This window comes from Nematostella vectensis, chromosome 12, assembly GCF_932526225.1.
Source record: "Nematostella vectensis chromosome 12, jaNemVect1.1, whole genome shotgun sequence".
Taxonomy (NCBI): domain Eukaryota; kingdom Metazoa; phylum Cnidaria; class Anthozoa; order Actiniaria; family Edwardsiidae; genus Nematostella; species Nematostella vectensis.
Genome location: NC_064045.1, coordinates 5,916,308 through 5,940,776, shown reverse-complemented (window position 1 = coordinate 5,940,776; position 24,469 = coordinate 5,916,308). Strand labels below are relative to the sequence as shown.

Sequence of the window (24,469 nt, the reverse complement as noted above, 5' to 3'; positions counted from 1 at the left end):
TAGTTAAACATTTTGTTCTTCGTTAAGGCGAAAGGGATATTATTCAGGAGAGGTAGTAATGTGCGTCAACGTCGGTAAGACGATTTGTGCGCCTTTCTGACAACGGCACGTTTTGTTAAATGTCTCTTGCTACTAAGGATAATTTTTCCGATGAAAGGTAGACCCAAACATTTTCTGTGGTGGCGGTGGTGGTGACGGTGACGGTGACGGTGGTGGTGGTGGTGGTGGTGGTGGTGGTTGGGTCACTGCACCTCCCCCCAATTATAATTTTCTCGGTAGGAAAAATTCTATAGTATTCACAATATTTACGTTGTCAATGACGTAGTACCCTTGGAAGGAGAGACGGAAGAGAGGAGAGTGATAACAAAATACGATTTGTTTTGTGCCCCTCCCTAATTGTTTATTTGCTTCCGCCCTCATGATGCTGCCATAAAATCACACGTATGGAATCCAAATATGGATTTTTTTCTCTTGGTAACCAACGTGTTAGTTTAGAGTAGTTTTAACCAAAGGGCCTATTTACCCAGTAGTTACAAACGCATGGTAAATGAGCCCCTCTCCCTCCGAAATGCCGGGCGCGGATTGCGGAGTTTCCGGAGTGCGGGTTGTCCGAAATGCGCGGTGTCCGGAGTGTGGGGCACGGAATGCGGGGTGTCCGGAGCGGGGCGTCGCCCGCTGCTTGTTTTTTATCTCTCCAGGGAGTCAAATCTCAACAGTAACAAATGAGGAATTTAAGATATTGTGCCTTATCCAGAGAATATCAAAGGTTATAAATGCAGTTCAGTTCGGTCGACTGGGTTGGGGGTGGGTTTAGCTTTGTTTTTTCAGTCCTCTTGGGCTGACTAGTGAGAGTAATACGGGCAACAAAAATGCCATTCATAATTTTCGTCTTGGGTGCATCACGTGACTGTTTGAGTGGCAAAATAACGGCAACAAAAAGCAACTTGTTCAGCGCTTACGAAAAAAAACAGAAATCTTTTTTCCAGAAAGGGTTTAGTTTCATTTAAAGATTTATCTTTTTTTTCGTCGTTTTCTGGTGAGACGTGCAAAGTCATCACTGTGATAATTTTGTTTTGAATTTGCCACCCAGAAAGGTCACGTGATCTTATTTTATGCTTCCGAACCAACTACCTACTCACTAAAATAATCCATTTCCATTTGCTAAAGCAAGTAACTGATAAACTTCAATAAAATATCGTTAATAATGTAATAAAGTATACTTCAATCTTGGTTGGCTATTTTGAAGATTTCTTGCAAATAAACCAATTCATTTGCAATAAATAATAAAGGAGAAGTGTATTTGCTGACTTTATTATCCATTATTCCTGATGAAGGCAGCATTGGAAAAATAAAATCCAGTAATTCAAGTATTTATTTATATGTATAATAATCAAGGAGTGGTTCTGACATTCTTTAGAATGAAGGATCTGGAGCTCTTGGGAAAAGTCAATGTAACTAAATATCCCTCCCATTGTGACTAGGTCAAACCCCCCTTCTCAGCAAAACGACAAATTCACCCAAGCTGGTATTTTCCATCGAACTCCCACGTTTAAGTCACCGTTATAGTCACGGATCTAACCGTGATAAGATGACAGAAACACTGTCTATTATTACTGGTCATTGACGTGTGTAATGAATAGACAGTTGTAAATAGACATGAGACCTTACACTAAAACAGGAAGTTTGTTTAGTATTATTTGGGTAGGGCGGGCTAACACGCAGGGACAACAAATCTTAAGGGATTGCAATTGAGGCAAATTTTACACCCACCCTGTCGGATAGGATGAGCACATGCGAGATTTTTGTGGGGAAGTCCAGCCGGGGGGTTAATGGAGGTGTATGTGTGTGTGTGTGTGTGTGTGTGTGGGGGGGGGGGGGGGGTAGGGGGCTTTATTTTTTTACAGTAAGTGAACATAAGAAGTAAATAAGCAACTATGCGCCAAATCAAACATAAACAGTCGCTTTCTCCATCTTGGCAGAGTTTATTATGTTCAGTCAACTATGTAACAAAGAGACAATAAAGAAATGAACGGAATGTAATGGAAACGTTAATTAGCTTCGTTTTATAAGAAATGCCTTGTTCTAGCAGAGCTGTATTGTTCCGGGGGAGGGGACGGTGTAAACGGACGGAATCGACCTAACCACTAGGAACATCAACACTTCCTGTATTGATATTTCCGGTGTGTTAGACCACACCTCTAGCAGGAGCATGCCACAACTTCCCGGAAGTGAAACCTCAACGCAAAAAAGCTCGTCGATTTAGTTATAAAATTGTCTAGTGCTAGTACACAACGGAATGCAAACATGCAGTAAATACTAGAATGATAATAATGATTAAAACAGTCCTTGAAAATCAACGATGCTCAACTGATGACCCCGTGACAACATCATTAGGTTGGTGTGGGTGGAATCAAGCTAAATGACTGTGGTCTGGTCAGGCTCTCGAGGGCGACAAAGAATATTGCACTTCATCCACGCTGATATCAACATTAGTCTCTTAAGACCAAGATAAGATAAATTTAATTAGTCAAAGTAGAAGATACAGATCTCCTAATTGAAATCCCCATTTTTTGGAATTTAGATATAACGAGTGACGTGATAAAGCAAAATGGTTTACCATGCCGTTCTCCATCATAGTGGACCGATTTCCGAAATTAGCCTGATCATCAGGTTCTTGTGTAATAGACTTTCGGCATATATTCCTGGAATATCACAGCGATGTCTTTTGGGCGATGGTGAATTTCCCAGGGTGGACATTTTTTCTTGGCAAAGCCGCAAACGTCCCACATGTATGAAAAAAAACCCAATTCCTACGTGCTAAGAGAGAATACAAAGCACATGAATTCCCATGAAGTCAAAGTCAAAGTAGGAGATACAGATCTCCTAATTGAAATCCCCATTTTTTGGAATTAGGTTATAACGAGTGAATGAGTGCGCGTGATAAAGCAAAATGGTTTAACATGCCGTCCATAATAGTGGACCGCTTTCCAAAATTAGCCTGATCATCATGTTCTTGTGTAATAGACTTTCGGCATATATTCCTGGAATATCCCAACGGTGTCTTTGGGGCGAGGGTGAATTTCCCAGGGTGGACATTTTTTCTTGGCAAAGCCGCAAACGTCCCACATGTATGAAAAAAAAACCCATTTCCTACGTGCTGTGAGAGAATGCAAAGCACATGAAATACCGCATTTTATTCTAATTCGATATTCTAACCAAAAATAAGATTCAAGTAACATAAGTTAGAAACATCAAGTTAACCCCCACTTGAAAAACACAATTCCGATCCTTTTTTCTATTCCTGTGGTTATTAATGTTCTCGATCCTTCGACGATGGACAAAGTTTACTGTATCATTGTTGTGTGAGTAAATGGGGTGTGTGTTAAGGTGTACAGGGTGTCGAGGAAGTGTGTCGTAATGCCAGGCGTGGTTAACCTCGTTGTGACCCTGACAAAAAAAACCCTTCTCTTAATCGCTCAATTTGCTTATTGACTGTTTTCGTCTCGTAAACTCACAGCTCTGTTGCCTTTACTCATGGTTTCAACATTTTGGTAGAACCCACGAGTGGGATTTGCTTTCGACGTTAATATCCACTGCTTAGATTCGTATCAGAGATGAAGTGACATTAATAGTTTGTGCCTATATATAAGTGTCCGGTTGAAGATTTGAGATCATTCAAACGCTGCTTTTACAGGAAAACGAGCCATCTATTCGCTGATATCGAGCACGTGAAAGAAAAACTGCAAGCGAGAGAAATACAAGAAAAGTTTGGAGACGGGCATCAAACGGTGCTTTTGAACTTTGCTGTTCTGAAGAACGCAGCCGATTTGTGAAGTTATTATGAAGCTAATAATTTCACTTCTCAAGTCTTTGATGCTGGTGCTTCTGCAAGGTAAATCATTTAAAAATAACTTAATCCGCAGCGCAACGATCATGTATTAATTGCCTGCTTGAAGGGGTAGATATTTTATTGCTTAATATATAGAGAAAATATTGTGTAAATATGGCGCTTTCATCCGCAATTTGACCTTGATACATTGCTTTCCTTAAATATTTCCGATAAACGTATTCATAACAAGAAGTAAATACAGACTACGCTGTCCACGAAACGTTGATTCGAGGGGCTAGCTCATCATTATGTGTATGGGGCTGCTTTTCAAAGGTCTGTAATATTGCTATTTTTTCTTTCAAGTACAAGTCTTGCAGATTTTAAACTCTAAAATCTTGATTGACGAAATATTTCATTCTATTGCCTTTAGCGTTTTTGAAGGAATACAGCTTAGTATATTTCACCAATTACAAAACCTACTTGGCAGATTGGCGAAGCTTATCAAATAGCCGACTCTTGACACATGACAATAAATTTAAATCAATATATTGTTATTTTTTGTGCGGTTTTATGACAAACTAGAATGAATATGTCTGTATTCTTGCGGTGAGTCTTTTGAGACATTCTGGTATAGAGAAGGTCAACAGAGCATGAAAGTGCTTGCACAAAGGCCATTTCATGTCTGGGCTTTTTCGGAAAAATTTCTTGATGGGCAAGTTGTAAAATCGCCTTTTGACGAAAGATGCCACAGTATTCGACATACCATTTCAACGCACCCGGCGATTTTCGTTTTTATCCCTTGAAAGGAGGTCATCGCAGGTAAAACGTCGATCAGATTATAATCCAAGCATTGAAGCGAAGAATCGTCGAGGAGTATAATCCAATTTCTCTGTGCCCATCTTGCTCCGCTCTTATACAATAATAAAGTTATCATATAAATATAGCGTTACAATGTAAATAATTACAGGCTTAGTACACGTTAAGTTCGAATAGTACTTAAGAAAAGTTGTTCTTGTTTATCGAGCCACCTCTTTAAATAGACATATTATTTTTTTTAGTAATGAATCTCATTGGGTTTTAGTTCTCCATGTTTACATCTAATAATCTGTACTTGTTGAATGCGTGAGTGAGAATCTTATTCGTGTCAAAGAGCAAGAGCTCCTGCAGTTGCTATCAAAAGAATTAAAAACTGCCGTCTGGAACTCTTCTCAAGCCAGACACTGTAAAAAAGATTTCAATAAACTTGCAAACTGTAGTTCGATGCGAGAATATAATTATCATACAAAGAGAGATGATCGTTGACCTCGGCAAATTGCAAAAATGCGCAAGCTACTTTTTTTCTCTCATCACTCGTTTTACGCGAATGAACAGATGAATGACGTCTATTTTGGGAACGCAGAAAACTTTTTCAATCAAAACCTTAAAAAGATTCTCGTCCTCTTTGTATTACTGGTCTTGTTAAAGGAAGACCTACAAATTGTGCAATCATTATTTTTTATCTGAGTTCTCTAGATTTTTATCAATTCTTAGCTTTGTGTTCTTGAGGAAAGTGTTCGAAAATTGAGTTGTATCTTAATGGCATTGTTTACGCATCTTTCCCTTTTTATAACATACATTAACAGAGAACTAACTCATGGCACAAAATTGTGTAATCTGCATCAACAACCAAAATCCAAGCCAGGCCTTTTCGGCATCTCTTGTTCCCACCCCGTACACCTAAGGCATCTGTCTGGTGTTAATTTGGCGATCGGCCGCGTCGCGCGCGGCATGTAACCGCTTGATTGAGCCTGCGTGTAAAGGTCAGCGTCAAGAGGTAACGTCCTGATCTTATGTAGCTATCAAGAGTACATCTTTCTTTCAAATTAAACACCAGAATGGATTTATTTAAGGCCCTAGAGGGATATTTCACATTGAGCCTGACTAATGTTATCATTAGGCGAAAAAAACCTTGTGCTTGGATCATATAAACCCTGCTGATAAAAGCGGTTTCCGCCGAAATTCGTTTTGGCACAAACGTACCAGATTATACAGGTTATTTGTGGCGTAGGGGCGTTATTGTGTGAACGTATACATGCATATAGTAGACTCGCTCTTTGCGAATTTGTTTCTGAATGGAATTGGAATTACATAAAGGTTTGGGAGTTCCAATATCCATCCAGTCTTCGATAATCAAGACAGAATGCAACTTTCACATAATCGTCACAAGTATACAAAAAAAAAACACCGCGCCCAATTTGATGTCATAATCCCGTTACTTCTTGCAAAATATCATAAGAACGCACGTTTTGATTTATTTGCCATAAATAATAGACAAGACTTAAAAGAGGGTCGAGGGGGAGCAGGTATATGTATATATATATACCTCACGCTCTCATTTTTCATTTGCAAAATGTCACCAGCGAAACATGTATGTATTATTTATATTGTCGGTATATTGCTTATATTGTATTGTTTCAATTGTGTGTATTGTATGTATTGTTATAATTGTTTGCATTGTATTTTATTGTTTGAATAGTTTGTATTGCTGATTGTTCGAATTGCCTGTATTCTTTGTGTACCGAAAGCTCCGTGTTCGTTAACCGTGTCAACGTGTGCGCGCCAAGCCAATGGTGAGGTTTTTTAGCGTGTGATTATTTTGTACTCGCATCGCCTATGAACGCATACTGTACTGCTACTATACCCATAATTTTTTTTTCGCTGCTCATCCATTCGTTGAAACAAGGACTCGGGTTACGGGAGCTCATTGTCTGCGGTTATCGAGTTAAAATTCTTTTTACAAAATTGATGATGTCCAAATCTGTTTCTTATCGTGTAACAGCATGCTTCTCCGTGTCGTGCTGAGATAATCTATTAAAATCCCATTTGGACTAGAATGAATATGGGTCAAACAGGAGCGTTTTTATTCCATTATTCAATATTTCTCAAGTATGGAGAACATTCGCTGAAACTCCGACACTAGCAAGGAATTAAACCACAAACTACACGTGGTACACGAGCAGCGCTGTCGAATGGTGCTAAGGTCTGTTAGGGGGGGAGGGAGGGGCTGGCTGACCAAGGCGAAACAAATTGTCTTTTTATAAAAGCAATCGTATTTTTGAGTTATAATTATGATTGAGTTTCATGCTGAGATATTCTATTAAAACAAACAATTTGGTAGGCGGTCAAACCGGGGCGCTTTTTTACATTTTTCTTATATTTGTCAAGTATAGAAAAAAAAAAACGCTGAAACTCCGACACTTGGCAAGGCAAATAAACCACAAACTACACGTGATAAGAGCATCGCTAGCGAATGGTGCTGGGCTCTCTGATGGGGTGGGGGGGGATAGACGAAGGCGAAGCAAAACAATTTTTAAGTTATAGTAGTTAGTATACCCTAAAGGGTAGGGCGATCAGCCTCGTTTCCTTATTCCCCGCTTCCCCCCCCCCCCCCCCCCCCCCCTTCCCTTCCCGGGCTTTAGCTCTCACTTCCGCTCTTGTGTCACGCGATCTACCTAAATAGTCTTTGTCACGCGATTAACAATCACGTCTTTTTACGCAGTCATAGCTATCGTATCTCGCCACAAAATCGGTTCAAAAATGCTAACCACATCCGCTAAATGCTAGATGCCAAGCTTTTGTATGACATCGCGTGATTCAAGTCGTGTAAACTTTGGGACGCACTACCGACGCACAGACTTCCCGTCTGAGATGCATTATATTTTATCACCGTCTACACATGAAATTCTTATGTGATCAAAGTGTTACTCGAGTGCGGAGTGTGATTTAAGATCATTAATATTATTCATAATCTTGATATCTAGTACACAAAAAAGACTCTACACTCTATCGTATCTAAGACATTTTTATTATCTGAAACTATGAGCAAACCGATAAACAAACAAAATCATTTGACACACTTGTGCTCAGTGTAAGTACTTGTGAAAAACGTTGTTTATCATTTCTTTTACTTTTTCTGGCTAATACGTAATCGCTTAATAGAATAAGTTGGTTTATGTTTTTTTATTTTACCGCAAAAAACCTTAGTGCACGCCTGTGTGCCACCCACAAAGTCACATGACTTCTTACTGCAACCGTCGCCTATTGCTCTACAAAAGAACTTCAATTTTAATGAACGAGACATAATATACACAATGAAACGTAAATATGTTGCAGGGTATTCCAAAGTTTATAGCTAACTCTGTTACCAGCGGCGTAGCCAGGATTTTTAACAGGAGGGGGCCCAAAAGGGACTTTCAATGCATTTTCTCCTGTATTTTAGATGAAGTCTATTTACTGTATTTTTGGCGGCTAAAAAGGGGGGGTGCCCTAGGCCACACCCTGGCTACGCCCCTGGTCACTGTACGCTCTCGCGAGCCAGTCTTTTCAAGCCGACCACCAATAGTTTGATGAAAACAGAAATTTCGTTATAATATATAAATCGTTATAAGATATAAATAGCAGCTGTTCAAGTTAATAAAACACTTTAATTGAATAAATCTCTTTTAAACTAGCTACATCTATTATTCAATTGGTTCTCGTAGGTGAACAGCTCCGATAAAGACCACAATTACATTTTACCGTGGTGATGGTGAGATGTCCGGAAACAATGAATTCCAGTCAAATTCTAATATTGACAAATGAGCATTTGGTACATATGGAATACTTAAATTCAAAGGAAATTACCACAAACTGTCAATAAACATAGTTTTCATTAAAATATTGCATTGACAGCTTAAAGTTCACTAAACTCTGACTCCAGACATGCGCAGTACCATGACACTTCCCCCTTTAACTAGTAAGTTAGTTTTGACTAACCCTGCCAACAGTATCACGTGATAAGCTTTGCCACGTGGCATGCTTTGGTTCTACGTCACATGCTCAAGTTTGTCTCTTTTTATTGTACAATAGGAGCGTTAACCGCTGGACAGACGATAGTGCTGTCGCACGTCGCACAGTGTCATAGTCATGACGTCATACTGGAGTGTCCGCACCAGTTCCCTCTTGATAGTCACAGACTCGACTGGCTGGTCGATCTACCAAATGGTACGCGACACAGGCTGGCTGTCTTGTCGTATGGAGATGTGTTGATCAATCAGTTGCTGAAAGATTCTGATGCGTCGAGCTACCACAACAGGTTAGTTATATTCTTAGAAATGATTCGCCAAAGGCGAGGTAATTAAAGGTTGATAGTCACCGCTATTCACTGAGCCTTAGGTGAATAATTGTTGGATTCTATACTGGCGGGGAATGGACGAGACGCATTCCGCTGCAATCATCTGATTTTGATAGATTTTCTGAATTCTCTAAACTTTTGAGGCTAATTTAACTTTGGTTATTTCGTCGTTTTATGTTCGTAGAGGTGTTTTCTTTCGCTTTGAATCATCCACAGACGATTAGACATCTTCACTAAAATACTTCTCTTATGTGGATACGTTATACAAGCAAATTCCTTGGGTGATTTGTCGTTTTTGTTTGCTGCTTTTGTTATCCCAAATAAAATTTAAGCGAAGTTCAAAACTGTCGCGCCTGTTGCAAAATCAATTGTAAAAACAGATGGAGTTTGAAGCCGATTTTCGTTCTAATGTGAAGCACGATAACTTTTGGCATAAAAAGGAAGCTTTTGATAGTCAGTTTACAGATCGACCCATACTCCCGAGTTTTAACTCTTTGAAAACTTTCTATTATTCCGGAATAGCGAACCAAGCAGGTCGCGCGTTCTTATGAAGTTCCCGCCAAGTAAACACAAAGAACATTTGTATCTTTAGGGGAGGGGATCTGAGGTGAACACAAAATAATTCCCCTTGTTGGCCCCTTATATCAGATATAGGCGTAGACCTGTGCTCAAATACGGCATTGGCTATATCCTTACTTAATCGCAAAGTATACGAGATTACGTGGGTAAATAATATGCCAAATGTATGTATGAAATGCTTTGGCCTTTTGGTGATGTTGGCTAGGGTATTGATGAATGTCTCCATCTGCAGGTTACAGCTGTTTGAAAATGGTTCTTTACGTATAGCCTCGCTACGGCCTTATGACGAGACTACGTACCACTGCGTGGTGATCAAGGCATCTGGTCTACCTGTAAGAAAAAACATCATCAAGCTTAACGTCTCGTGTGAAGGTGAGTTGCAGACACGTATGTGAGTTGGAGACACGTATGTGAGTTGCAGACACGTATGTGAGTTGCAGACACGTATGGGAGTTGCAGACACGTATGTGAGCTGCAGACACGTATGTGAGTTGTAGGCACGTATGTGAGTTGCAGACACGTATGTGAGTTGCAGGCACGTATGTAAGTTGCAGGCACGTATGTGAGTTGCAGGCACGTATGTGAGTTTCAGACACGTATGTGAGTTACAGGAAAATATGTGAGTTGTAGACACGTATGTGAGTTGCAGGCACGTATGTGAGTTGCAGGTTATGTTGATAGGTGATGGAGAGTAGGAGCAGTATTAGTTGCATGCAATGACATGTAACACAGATTCACTTGCAAAGTTGTTTTAGTTTGTCTAGATCATATGCTTACTGCTCCGTTTTGTATAATAGTGCTTGGGGATGCATTGCTTTTTAAATATGATTTTTTAAGAGCCAAAGCTTCCTATGTTTTATGTATCATCACTAAGTTAATGTGTTTCTCAGGAAAGATTACTCAATCTTCACACGAAGCTTGTACCGAAGACGCCATTATTTTGCCCTGTCCGGCCAAACACCGGACAAACCCTCGCCGGCTTACTGGCGTCCGGTGGTCGCAACATAACGACGATGGTACCTGGTCCCCTGTGGCGATCGCTGACAAATTTGGAAATTCTATATATGCGCCTCACAAGGCATTGCAAGTCAGGCTCGATAAGAACGGTTCGCTACTGCTGCGCGGAGGGAGGCCAGAGGGGAAAGAGCGATACAAGTGCGAGGCAATTAAAGGAGGCATCAGAACTCCAGAAAGACACCTCGTCATGTTAAGCAACAAAGTGTGCAACAGAATAACGCCTACACTTAAAGGTGAGGTTGATGATGGTGATGGTGATGATGATGATGGTGGTGGTAGTGATGGTGGTGATAAAGTTGCTAGTTATAGTTACGTTTTATGGTGATGATGATGATTATGGCTGTGGCAATATGGTGATGGTGATGGTGATGGTGACGATGATGATGGTGATGATGATGATGATGGCGGTGGTAATATGGTGATGGTGATGATGGTGGTGATGATGATGATGGCGGTGGTGATATGGTGATGGTGATGGTGGTGATTATGGTGATGATGGTGATGATAATGAGTATTGTGGTGATGATGGTGATGCTGATTTTCCATTCAAAGTTTTTTCTTTCTGTTTACAGTTAACACCTCACATAGTATGTTAAGGCCATGTTTCGGGAGCGAGATGACTGTCAGTTGCCCCGCCCTGGTGACGAACGTCGCTTCGTCCGTGCGACTTGTCAAGTGGCGGTCGTATTCCCCTAGCGGAACCCCCAGGCTTCTCTTCCATTTGCAAAAAGGTCCTGGGATCCAGAAGTGGTTTCTGCGCGCGCACAATGGCTCACAGAATTCCCGCGTAAGACTTGGATCTGGAGGTGAATTGATCGTAAATGGAGTAACGGTAGAGGACCGCGGAAGGTTGGAATGTGTGGTTAAGACCTCCCACCATCACGAGCCAATTAGACACATTGTGGTCGTCCGTCCGGTAGTCTGTCCGACAACAACGAGTGAGTGCATCTTTGCTTTGAGTGTAACCTGTAATTCACTGATGAGCTGGGTGCGTGTTATAACTTCCGCCGGCCGACGAATTCTAATAGAGATTCTAGATAATACGTATACTATTCTCATTTTATTACTTTGTTAATTAAGGTTCAGTGGACGCATCCATAGCACAACGTAAAAAACCTACAACTACAGCCCCGTTGGTACCACAGGCTGTTACAATGGGAAGTGTACAAGTACCAACTCAAGACAAACGACGTTTTACTAAAGACAACCCACAAGTGTTTACTATAGACAATCTACAGCTGCCTACGGAGGGCAGCCACGTAGAGCATAACACTCCAAAGACAAAGCTTCTGCCTGGTATTCTGATAAAAGCTCGTCCCACATTGTACAGCAAGCCAACGCGCGTAACTACCACTACCTCTAATACTGTCACGATGACGGAATCACAGGAGAGCGAGGGATCAGTCGTTGACACATTCGCGAGGAATACGTCAATTGGTAAATAATATCGAATGTGATTCTTTTAAAACTTTATTGTTTTACTCGATATACTCCTCTTTAGGTTTAGGTTCCAAGCTTCAAATTAGGTAATACTTGTATTTTGTTTTCAGAATGCGGGGAGACTCTCCATTCGCTAACCGGTCACGTCACCTCACCAAACTTCCCCAATGGTTACCCTGGCAACCATCACTGCCGCTGGACAATCCGCGGGCCCAAACATTCGAAATACAGCGCCATTCGTTTGACCTTGGTGAAGGTCAGTCTAGAAAGGGAGCAGGACTGCTTGTATGATTACTTAGCGTTCGAAGATGAGCTTGGTAACCAGGTCGGATGTCGGCACTGTGCTCTCAAGAAGCCTGGGACTAGTGTGCTAATTAAGGGACGGATCGTCGTTGTTGTTTTTCATTCAGACGCTACGGTTAACAGCGCCGGGTTCCATTTGACATACACTGTTGTGTAGAGACTTATAGGATACTACATTACTCGTTGGAGAATGAGATGAATAAGACCCGCATGGACTCGCCGTAGTTCTTGAGAGGACAGTGATGGCTCATGGGATACTGGATGATGTAATGCACAGCGGCCTACCAAGGATTGGCTGAGGGGGGGGGGGGGGGGGATGCGCAGTCATTGGCATCGCGTGAAAAAGGATGGCATTTGAAGATTCCTTAATAAGAAATGACCCACTTCTTGGCCGCCAACGTGGGGGAGGGGGTGCGCGCGCACCTCCCTGTGTACGCGCCAGATGCAGCCGTCAATACAAAAAACGTACCGCGAAGAATCATGGGAATCTACGAATTCCGCACAGCATAAGCTCGTGGGAGAACATCTCAAGGTCATGGAACTTGGAACATGGAATTAATGTGGAAGCCTTGTATTATAAACAAAAATTCCAAGCCACACTTGTTTAGTATTATGAATTGAGCTTATTATTTATTGTAATTTATGTAAAAAGGATACTCTAAAACCGTTACGACCGGTTCGAGCGTTTTTAATTTTGTACAATATTGGTTAACTCATCGTGTATATATGAGACAAATAGGTTTTAAGCCTGCAAATTGAGAAAAATTAACAATAAGCTCGCTAGAGCTTCGAATTCATTCCTTATTGTGTCCTGCCGCGGTTGACGTCACTTCCTGTTGGATTGAGGTGTGTTTGACCAGAATTAGCTCTAGGGATATTCAAACTGCGTTTTCTGACGAAAGAGAAGTATTAAAGATATCAGAGAAGATATAAATTATATGCAGTAAAATGCTGAAGAAATGCTAAAAATAAATTCATGAAGGATTATTAGGCTTCACTTTCGCCTTTCCGTTTCATCCCCCCTCCCATTCTTATTCCTCTACCTTCTCTCAAATGTCTCTTTTGACATTTCCCTTTTATCCTATTCTATGGGTAACACATGTGTATGTCAGAGACAGTAGAGACAGTAGTATCAGAACCTTCAACTTACAATAAATTTGTTGTTGCGCGACCCCGAGAAATTCAAATCCTAATTCTAGCTAGAAATAGCACGTGGTCACATACCGCCGTGACCAATCAATTCCATTTTTGAAGCGACAGTGATAAAGTGAAAGCCATCGATTGGTTTTGACGAGTGGACTACGCGCTATTCCCAAACGAGACAAGGATGTTGAATTTGACTATTTAAATTTTGGCGAACAATTCCAGTAACAACAGCAAAATAATCGTGCGCCCATGCCATTTACTACTCCGTATTTGTTTTTCTCCTTTAGCTCTCCACTTCCCTTTTGAACTTCCTTATTTCTCTCTTGCCCTTTTTCTTTCTCTCAAATTCTCCACTCCCCCTTAAAATTTCTCATTCCCTCCTTTACTTTTACTCTCCATAAACATGAGGTTAACCGGTAACCGTAAAACCAGGCTGGTAAAGGGGGTTCTGGATCACGTATCACGGGCCGGGTAAAATGGCTTTTTCACGTTCCACGGACCGAAAAATGGCTTTTAAATCGTTAAATCACGTTTCACGGACGCCGAAATGGATGATTTCATGTTTCTCGAAGGGTGAAAAATGGCCAAATCTCGTTTCACGAAAATACTATTTACCACCCTCTAAGACGGCAAAAAAAAAACGAAAAATGAACCATAACCGCAAGTATTTTTTCAACCGTTAAACGGCAAAACGCCTGTTTATCTACCGTTTACTGTAAATCACGTACTTTCCTTGACCCCTTAATACATTAAGACATTTTCACGATGTTTGTAAAAAAGAAGTTTTTTTTTTTGTCAAAACAGATTGCAACAACAGCTTTATCTTTGATGACTTCCGGTTCACATCGCTGGCGGTGTTGATCGCGCCCAAGATACTTGATTCGTGAGCGCTATCGAAACAGAAGGCGTATCTAAAAATAGTTGTCTGTTTTATAAACAATTTCGGGATCACTATCACAGGAAGAGACATATATATGTATACCCTCTTTTAGAATATTTATGTATACCCTTATTAGTGTTATTATTGCTATTGATCATTAGTGTAATTCTCTTCCTAATAATTCATTGGGTATTATATTCTTATATACACTAAAATTTAAGATCATTGTTAAGAACATATTCAGCCAACGCCCTGCCTCAACTTAAATTTTTACGATTATATATAAAAAAGAGTCTATTTAGGGTAGATTAGTCATTGGATTATGTTATCTTGCGACTAGTAATTCCTGTTTTCGAGACGTGACATACAGAGCAGGGACCGCGGAACCGGTATTGCCGGTATTGCCCGAGCAATACCAGAAATCGGCGAGAGGAAAGACATACATGGCCGCCGCGGCTCCGCGGTCAGTTATGGCCAAAGAGTTGGCAATACCAAGATCACGCCCGCTCCGCGGGCCCTGCAGAGTGAGTCTTGAATCTCGTGACACTGGAAACCCGCGAGGTCAAATTTTAATCCGTTAGGGAAAATGCTCTGCGTGAAATTCTAAAAAAAATAATTTTAAAGAAAACATCTAAAACATTAATGAAAGACCTGGAAAAATATAATATGAACCAGAGCCTTTACAGACAAAGCGCCAATCTCTCACAGGCGTTCATCCCAAAAGTTTCATTTTTTGTAATGTTAACCCCTCTTGTCGACATGTCATGTTCATCTTATCACACTTTTTCCCCTAGCCCCGTAGCAGGCCTCGAATTATTGGGGCGGGGGGGGGGGGGGGAATGGGGGGGGGGGCACGATACAGAAACAATAAGAAAACAATGGGGGCACAGCCACGCCCCTACTGGTCATTTCCTTATATATATAAGGATATGACCAGTATATAAGGAAATAACTCTTTTTTAAAGCCTCCTTTTATTTACCCCTAAGCTTACATTCTTTTTTAAAATACTAAATAAATAAGAACGGCATTACTAGAATACATTAAAAATGCACATATTAAACACTCGGATTTATATACTGTAAATTTCTATAGCCTTTTTTAGAATTCCAAAAGGGTGAAACAGAGCAAAAATAGAGTCGAAACCAAAACTTACTTCAAAATAGCATTGATGGGATTGTCTTTCACTACCTATTTTCTGCTTCCTCTATACAACTTTCGGTAAACAAGTTTCAATATCCTTGAACAAATATCTGAGGCAAAGTGTCGTGTCTTTGTTTCCTTACGTCTGTCTGGGCGAGTTCTTGGCCAATCAGATCATCTTAGCACTTTCGCAACCGTGTATACACTTGGAACTACGTTCCGACTGGACAACAACAAGACCACACTACGAACTGAGCTGAGTGAAAAAACAATGGAGAACGAGGAAGATTCAGATTTCAATCTGAAAATTGAGGAATCGAGGTTTGAAATAGTGAAGCGGTTGAACCTAGATCGTACTTCATTATTGGACTATCTTAGGAGCAAAGGAATTTTTGATGCTGGTGACTGTGATCTGGTTTTATCGGAGAAAACTCGTGAACACAAAGCTGGCAAATTGTTGGATATTTTGGAGACAAAAGGAAATAATGCTGTCTTGATTTTTGTGGATGCATTACAATTTCAGAATCCTGATTTATTCGAGAAGATAACTGGAAAAAAAGCTAGTAAGTACGTTATGTGAAACTTGATTATGCTTGGGGTCGCATTCTCATAGTACGTATCGGGCATACAAATAACCTGGCTAAAGTTTTTATTGCAAAACAATACAATGAATTTTATCTAATGATTTGCAAAATAACCATATTGCAGTTTATCTTACTTATGATCCTCATAAAGTATGTAATCATCGTGTGTTTAATAAATAATCGTCTAGTGGTCTATTACAAGAGGAATTCAAATTAAAATAGATGACACGAAATAAAGCTCGAAAAACTTTAAACCATATCACATTTTAGCTATCAGTTATTATAGCAGAGTTTCATAATTTTCACTACAATAGCGACCCTTTAGTGTATAAATTACGAGATGACAACAATAATGACAAAAGTGTCAACAAACGTAATTGTATTACTAAATTATCAGATATAACAAGCTCGAAGGAGATTCAGTTTATGTTTATTAGCTGTGAATTTTCTTAAATCTCGTAAGTATATGCGCTTTTTTGAGCTGTCAATATAAAAATGCTATTTTTATCTGGATCTTTTTATTATGGCGTACAAAGTTTTTATGAATTGTTACTTGATTGTTTATGTAGTTATTTGTTCTCAAGACAAAGATTTCGGTTCAACATTGAATAACACGCATTAATTAGCGCGAAAATGCATCCGGAGAGCTTGTAATACCAGGTAGAGTAGGAAGCGTATTTAGGAATTCGGTTTTCCACCGAAATCATTGTTATCACTCGGACTTCCGTAGCAAAAGCAAAGTAGAAAAATGCAGACCTTTCTTCGTCGTATTTAGTTGCCAAATGGGGTGTTTGGCTGCAGGCGGTCCTAGCTTAGTCGCGAGGGACTGGATGGCTAGTAAAGCCTAGTTTTCACTAGTGATGCAAGCAAGCTCAAGAGCAGACGCAAGGGTTATGTTTCTAGTGAAAACGAGTTGTGGATAAGCGCAACCACAAACTCAGATTTCACTAATGCCAAACCATATCGTTAGCTGATCCAATTGCAGACGTAGAAAAGCGTTTGCTGTTGCCGATCTTACTTCGAAAAAGGTCACAAAAACAACTCCTGTCACCTAGACTCAAGAAAGGCTTTTATAAATAAGGGTAGGGGCGGATACAGGGGGTGGTGGTGGTGGTGGTGGTGTTGGGGGTGATGGTGGGGGGTGGGATTGGGTGGATATCTACCCCCTGTATTTGAGTAAGAAAAAAATATGCTAAAATATGAAGAAAATAAATGTCTGAGGGACGGGAGGTACTGTCCATGTGCCTTCGCCTGCTTGACTTTGCTGACGCGACAAATCCAATACAGGGTTAATGTATTATTAGATCTATGTCACCTACCAAGAACCAGTGTAAGTTATAGCGTCTATCCGGCCATCTTCAACCCCCCATTTGAAAATCCTGGATCCGCGCTTGAAAGGGTGTATTCAAACAAATGGAACTTCTCTACGAGAACAAACAGTAAAACATGATGAAAACTTGTTTTAACCCCATTTCTCGGGCAACCTCTTCCCAAGCTATGCGCTTCTTGTTTCTGACTTTAAGAGCCTTACATTCCGGATAAGCCTCGAAATACTTCACTCGACTTCTCCTCGAACCCGGTGTACATCTTGAAAGACGGGGGTCGAAGAAGGTCGGGATTTCATTGGCAAGTTTAGTCACATTAAAACTTAAAGGGGCAGACGCCGTATTTTTCAAGAATGCTACCGTCACCAACCCAGCACAGAGAAAAACTACTGGACACCATCTGAAAGATGTTTGATTGTCTTACTGTGAGTAAATTCGGCGAGATGCAATTGGATTCACATCTACATATACTCTTTCAGCCGTCTAGTTGGCTCTCAAGTAATGAAGATTCCACGGTGTATTTTCACTTTGAAACGAACGTGCGACTGCCCCTTTAAGAATAACCCTCGCGGCTAAGTGGAACCGGCTTCTATAACAGTATGTATATTTGGAATTTAAATTGGTAACCTTAAAGAGGGTTCAATGTAACCCGAGGATACCGCCTATTTATCTTTTCGCTATTCCCGTGCACGAAAGTTCTAATTTAATTACTTACATCTACTGCTTTACCTACAGATCCAGGTAGCCTGTATAACGACATGACCCTCACTCTAGGTAAGCCGATTACCCTTTGATGCTAGCTTGCTGATTATGCCAAATTGCCAAATTACTCGGTGGCTCGTACCAGGCCCAACTCATACGGCGTTTTATGCTTTTTTACGTTCACGCCGGCAAAAATTAGCATGCGCGCGCAATCGAACGTGCGCGAGGCGGCGTCCTCTTGCCGGCGTCGTGGATCTAAATCACCCTATTGTTTGTCTGCGACACCGTATAAAACGTATTTTGTTATATATCTGCTCTGACTCTACACCTTTTTCGATCAGCGGATTGTAGGTATATTCCTGATGTCGAAATCCTAAGCGGTCAGTTGAAGCAGACGATCAGCGATTTCCACGACCTTGCCATGCGCTATCACGAAGTGCTCAAAGAGAACCAATCACTTGGCAAGCACCTTGACCAGGCCTCCACAGACCTGGAGGCGAAACACAGGCGAGTGGGGATCCTTGAGAAGCAGATGATCGACACGGAGGCGGGCGTAGCGGAGGCGCACAAGAACGCCAGTCAACTTAGCGAGGCCGTTACTGTACAGCTAAGAAACCTACAGGTATTGGAACTTGGAAGGTATTGGACACCTGAAGGCGCGTACATAGGTTTGGCTGAGTGTGTGTGTGTGGGGGGACGGTATCATTTGGAAAAAGCATTATAAGAAAGGACCCACTGGTCAATTATCGCTAGGTAGCACGGTGACCTAGTTGATGATAAATTCAATTAAATTATACTGTTATACTGTCATGATAGCAAGACAATCAGAGCGCGAGTTCTTATACATTTCTCGGCACGTATACACTTGCGATATATTCTTGAAGTATGCTCTGAAGATTAATGGTTTCTACTGATGGTGTCTGATCGAACCTAGCTTCAAATTTTGTTATTTTATATGTGCAGCAAATTATCTGCGAGAGGAATACATTTATTATCGCGTTACAAATGAAATTGCTGACAGCAGAAGAGGAAGCGAAGCAGATGCGCAAAGTCCAGGAAGACCTTCGCACACAGCACAATGAGCTGCTAAAAGAGTGGCGGGAATTGTCCAGGAATTATGACCATGAACGCCGTGAGTCGATAAAACTCAGCGAGAAACTTAAGACCCAGAAAGGAAGCATAGAAAAGGTAAGAAAATGTGGAAACACAAACTCCAGATTTGAACATAGACAAGGAAAGTAAAGGTAATCGAAAAAGGTAAGATCCAAAGAGGGGGATAGAAAAGGTAAAACAAAGTGGTAAATGCTAACAGGAAACGCAAACTCCAGATTTTTACATAGAAAAGGTAGAAGCAAAGTACAGGTAAGGATATAATCGTAAGTACCAGAAAGGTGAATAGAAAGGTAAAAGGAGGGAAGAAACAAGCAATGCCCTGACAGGGAGCATAAAAAGTTTAAGTGGAGGGAGTAGAGGTAAAGACGAGCGAATATAGTAAGGCCCAGAGAAAGGATAAAAAAGTTAAAAGGAAAATAAAGGTAAGCAAACAACGTAAGACCCATCAGAGGTTGATAAAAGGAGGGGATAAGGTGAGCAATGCTCCAAGGCCCTGAAAGAGAGCAAAGAAACCGTAGGTAAGGTAGGTAGGTAAAGGTGAGCTAACAATGTAGGGCCAAAAGAGGGGGTAGAAACGGAATAAGGTAAGTAAAGGTAAGCTAACAATGTAAGGCCCAGAGAGGGGGTAGAAACGGAATAAGGTAGGTAAGGGTAAGCTAAGTAAGGTAAAGGGATAGAAACGAAATAAGGTAGGTAAAGCTAAGCTAACAATGAAAGGCCCAGAAGAGCAATAGAAAGGGTAAGATAGTTAGTAAAAATTGGCAAGAATCTTTTGAACCAGAAAGGGATTATAGAAAATAAAAGGGGGTGGTAAAAGTAGGCAAGAACCGTAAGACTCGGGGGGTGGGGAGAGGGTTAAGCTTGGTTATTTGAGACCAGAAGAAAGAGCGTAGAAAGGGTAAGGGCGGGTTAAGATAACCAGAAAAGGGGATAGATAGACCCATCAGAAAAGGGGATAGAAAAGTTGAGAGGCGGGGTAACGGTATATGTGTAACCAAGAGCATTAAAAGTGAAGGACGGGTAAAGATTGAGAATAAGCGTAGAAAGGGGTGTATAGGATTAGAGAGAAGTGTTAGACCAAGTGAGGGGGGTAGAATAGTTAAGTGGGGTGATGGTATGCGCGAGACTTGAGACCCAGGGAAGAAATTATAGTAAAGTCAGAGGTACATGTTTGGGTTTATTACAGCACTTTGTCTGGCTGTAAGACCGCTTACTGGTAATGTTCGTCCCGGTGATCAAAAGCCAAAGATTCTTGTAATTGACGGCAGGTTAGCGAGTTCGAGAAGCAATGCAGGGAGCTCCAGTTTGTCAATCAAAAGTTGATCGCCGAGCGAGACGAGTCTGGGAACCAATTGAACGAGCTAAAGGACTGGACCGAGGCGCTCAAAGCAAAATTTGATCTTGTCACTGACGAATACAAACAGGTACGCAGGGGGTATGAGAAAAAAAAAAGATGCATTGAAATATGAGTAGGGGTAAAATAGACACACACACGGGGGAGGGAGTGGGGAGTAAAACAGGTATTCAAGGGGAGAGGAGTGGGGAGTAAAACAGGTATTCACGGGGAGAGGAGTGGGGAGAAAAATTTTGTTATTCACGGGGAGAGGAGTGGGGAGAAAAATTGTTATTTACGGGGAGAGGAGTGGGGAGTAAAACAGGTATTCACTGGGAGAGGAGTGGGGAGTATAACAGGTATTCACGGGGAGAGGATTGGGGAGAAAAACAGGTATTCATGGGGAGAGGAGTGGGGAGTAAAACAGGTATTCACGGGGAGAGGAGTAGGGAGAAAAACAGGTATTCACGGGGAGAGGAGTGGGGAGTGAATCAGGTATTCACGGGGAGAGGAGTGGGGAGAAAAATTGTTATTTACGGGGAGAGTAGTGGGGAGTAAAACAGGTATTCACGGGGAGAGGAGTGGGGAGTGAATCAGGTATTCACGGGGAGAGGAGTGGGGAGTAAAACAGGTATTCACGGGGAGAGGAGTGGGGAGTGAAACAGGTATTTACGGGGAGAGGAGTGGGGAGTGTAACAGGTATTCACGGGAAGAGGAGTAGGGAGTCAAGCATGTATTCACGGGGAGAGGAGTGGGGACTAAAACAAGTATTCACGGGAAAGAGGAGTGGGGAGTCAAGCATGTGTTCACAGGGAGAGGAGTGGGGAGTAAAACAGTTAAAAATAAAACAAACAGACAAATAACTAACAAGGAATCGCTGTCTACTGGATATATCGCCATGGCTTAATTTTATTTTCAGCCACTGGAAGCTAATTTTTATATTTCCTCGTGGTTTCAGCTACAGCAAAGCTTCGTGAACGCGGCGGCAGACAATTGCAAACTGAAGGAGAATGTGGAGGAGTTAAAGCTTCACTTGTCGCTAAATAAAATTGCAACAGCGGATCTGAAAAACTGGAATGACGAGTTAGAGGAGGGTATCAAAGAGTACAGGAAACAGCGGGATTTCTTTTCTGAGTCAAGGTGCAGGGAACTGGAAACAAGAGATGGGGATAGACCGAAGAACCAGGCCCAAATACCTAATAACCTAAGCTGTCAAAACGAAAACCCAATAACGGAAGCTACCTTATTATTGAAATATTAAATATTTAAATATTATTTTTATTCATCATTAGTGCGCTTCCCCACCCCTTCCCCCTTGGCGGCCAAAAAGTGGGTCGTTTATTTTTAAGTAATCTTCATTTCTTATTTAATACTATGCTTTTCCATATAATACCCATTTTTATGGTGCCCATAACTGCGTACCCTCTAAACCAATCCTAGTTACGCGCCTAAATACTTTAAAAAACCCTTTTCAATTATGCTTACCACTTGCAGAAAAGAAGCCTTGCAAGAGCGTGACAATGCCCAGAAGGAGCGTGACGAGGCTGTACAAAAATACCATGACGTCATCCAGACGTGCGACGCCATGGTCACGCGACAGTGCGAACACACTAAACACTTTGAGGAAAAATACGACAAGGCGCTGAACGAGCTGAGGCCGCTGCAAAGAAAGATCGCAGCCGCACAACTTGAGATCGAGGAGTTGAAGAGTAAGCTGCGTGTGCATGACGACAGAGAGAAGGCGGAGAGGATGAGCTGCGAACACGTAAGGGTTTACTTACAGCCTTTATCTATTTCGTTCATTTTTAGCAATATTTAGGGTCGTGAAGCAGCTCTCAGAAAATTTCATATCATTGGATTAATGCCCCACAGACAAAACAATGGGAAACAAAACAATATAATGGTGTAAAATCCAATATAATCCAGCCATTTACGTTAGGCCTTACGAGCGGGCTGCTACATGACTGAATACAGTATTTAAGCAGGCGCGTCCAGTTCATCAAAAGATTGAATGGAGACCTTGAATTAGAGGCGGACCGGAGAAAAGAGAAGAAGGGGGGAGTTCTGTGAAGAATAGAGTGCATGTGATTTTTTTGTTTCCCAGACGTTTGTGCCTGATTTTGTTTCTGAGAGGTGTAGCCTTTAAATATTGAGAAAAATGAAACAGAAACATAAAAACATTGGGAGGGGAGGCTTGAGGGGGGAGGGGGGGCGTGGTGGAGAACCTGGCCTCAGTGCCCCACCCCTGCCACGCCTTGCATACGATGACTGTGTATACCATGTTGCCTTTGTCGCTTACTTTTTTTAGGTAAACACTTTTGCTTTGGTGATCACTGTGTCACTGTTTCCATAGTGGTAAAAATAGAAAAAAGGTTATTAAATATGAATATAATCTTTGTCTTGAAGCTGAACGAAGTTAATACCATCAAGGATAGAATTGACGTCACTCAACTATACGAGAGCGTAAGTGAGGCGTCAAGTCCACAGGGTTCCCCTACAGGAAAACTGGAGGGCTTCTCTTGGGCGGACCGTCGTGCCACGACAGCTATAATAGATAGCGTTCGCAAGCGCGTGGCGGGAACACAACAAACCCAAGTCAAAGTCATGAGCCTCGACCGCGCCCTAATAACAAAACCTGACGACACAAACCCGGATCTCCTTCAAGCAGGCAAAATGGTCTTCAAATCCGTCCCTTCCTATGGAACGCTGCAGTGCATGTTCGGGGGGTCCTTAGGGAGAAATGGACTCGGAAGCCCTGCGGAAGGGACAACCACACAAGACACTGGAAACGAGCATAGCCTCGATTCGACGTCGACAAATTCGAGTAGAAACTGCCACGAAGAAGGAGCGAGCCCGCGTAGTGAAGGCTCCAAAAGCAGCGGGGCTGAAAACGATTGTAAAGTGGAAGAAGACAAGCCGGAAGTAAGTAAACCAAAAAGTAGACCTCATCTGTATTCAAAAAGCCTTTCCACCTCGGCGTTGCTCTTAAACGGGAACAAGGTGAAACATGCTGTGAATGACGAACTTCTAGAAGAAGAATCGAGCGATCTATACGATAACGATTCCACCGATATCGACAACTCGTTTCACTGGGTGCGAACCGACGAGTGTGGGAACCCTTTGGTAGGCTCGCGATCCGAGGGGGAGCTTCGGCCCGAGCAAGGCGCGCTAGGAATGACGGAAAATGAACTACACGCATTCTATAATAACCTCATCCACAAACCGCTGAACTTTCGTCAGAGAGCATGGGCGATGAAGAAAAAGTCGACTCGCCGACAGTCGGAGCCGACGATTCGAGTGCTGCATGACAATGGAACAAACCTGGCGAAGACAAGCTGAGATACAGCTCCCGACGAAAGAAGGCGCGCGCGTCTTTTAAACATTGTTATGTTCTCGTGTGTTGAAAAGTCAGATTGGTTGATTGAAAGCCAGATTGATTCAGATAACCAGAGTCCGATTTAGTGATTTTAGAAAGCCAGAGACCAGTTAGCAAATTCATCCGAAGTTCAAGCAATAATACGCCAAAATTATATTTTCATACTTTTATAAAGTTTTATGGTATAGATTTTATATTTTTTACTGTCAAATCGAGAAATACCAAAGCTTCCCGAAACTGCAGATCCACAATATCTGTACATATGTATATATGTATCTGGAGAGGTGCCGGAATTGTTTAACGCTTTGAAAATTCTAAAGCAATCACTTTTGTTTTTTTGTATATTTCCACGAAACTAAGGAAAATAGGGTTTTAGCATGAACATATCAAATAACAAAACCCCCATAAAAACATGCTTATATTTTTTTCAGTCACACGTGCACCCGTGCCTTTCGTTTACGAATCTCAACTTGTTTTTTTACTAGACGTCAATCATGACCTTAGAATCCCTCCAATTCTGTATGTCACAGCTATATTTGGGTCACAAAA

At 41.5% G+C, this 24,469-nt stretch overlaps 2 protein-coding genes across 3 annotated transcripts; both read left to right on the top strand.

The window, feature by feature from the left end:
• Positions 1–2,278: 2,278 nt before the first annotated feature.
• LOC5506403 lies at positions 2,279–13,307 on the top strand. Of its 2 annotated transcripts, XM_048720295.1 has the most exons (8): positions 2,279–2,394; positions 3,695–3,892; positions 8,717–8,942; positions 9,793–9,932; positions 10,451–10,810; positions 11,150–11,515; positions 11,658–12,014; positions 12,128–13,307. In XM_048720295.1, exons 2-8 carry the CDS (start codon positions 3,841–3,843, stop codon positions 12,475–12,477), a joined length of 1,851 nt encoding a protein of 616 aa, XP_048576252.1. In that variant the 5' UTR covers positions 2,279–2,394; positions 3,695–3,840; the 3' UTR covers positions 12,478–13,307. The 2 variants fall into 2 exon arrangements, with proteins under 2 accessions (XP_048576252.1, XP_001627125.2); XM_001627075.3 differs by lacking the exon at positions 2,279–2,394 and having other exon boundaries at positions 3,452–3,892.
• Positions 13,308–15,636: 2,329 nt separating this feature from the next.
• Positions 15,637–24,119, top strand: LOC5506387 (caspase recruitment domain-containing protein 9). Its single transcript, XM_048719942.1, has 8 exons — positions 15,637–16,050; positions 18,132–18,170; positions 18,440–18,720; positions 19,062–19,286; positions 20,480–20,635; positions 21,503–21,684; positions 22,039–22,309; positions 22,951–24,119. Exons 1-8 carry the CDS (start codon positions 15,759–15,761, stop codon positions 23,881–23,883), a joined length of 2,379 nt encoding a protein of 792 aa, XP_048575899.1. The 5' UTR covers positions 15,637–15,758; the 3' UTR covers positions 23,884–24,119.
• Positions 24,120–24,469: the final 350 nt, after the last annotated feature.

Bases quoted from the DNA above. Each gene is read 5' to 3' on its own strand.
- LOC5506387 (XM_048719942.1), top strand. From the start codon at position 15,759: ATGGAGAACGAGGAAGATTCAGATTTCAATCTGAAAATTGAGGAATCG. The intron at 18,171-18,439 runs GTAAGCCGATTA...TTTTTCGATCAG, and splicing joins CGACATGACCCTCACTCTAG to CGGATTGTAGGTATATTCCT. The intron at 20,636-21,502 runs GTACGCAGGGGG...TCGTGGTTTCAG, and splicing joins TCACTGACGAATACAAACAG to CTACAGCAAAGCTTCGTGAA.
- LOC5506403 (XM_048720295.1), top strand. From the start codon at position 3,841: ATGAAGCTAATAATTTCACTTCTCAAGTCTTTGATGCTGGTGCTTCTG. The intron at 3,893-8,716 runs GTAAATCATTTA...ATTGTACAATAG, and splicing joins GATGCTGGTGCTTCTGCAAG to GAGCGTTAACCGCTGGACAG. The intron at 9,933-10,450 runs GTGAGTTGCAGA...TGTGTTTCTCAG, and splicing joins GCTTAACGTCTCGTGTGAAG to GAAAGATTACTCAATCTTCA.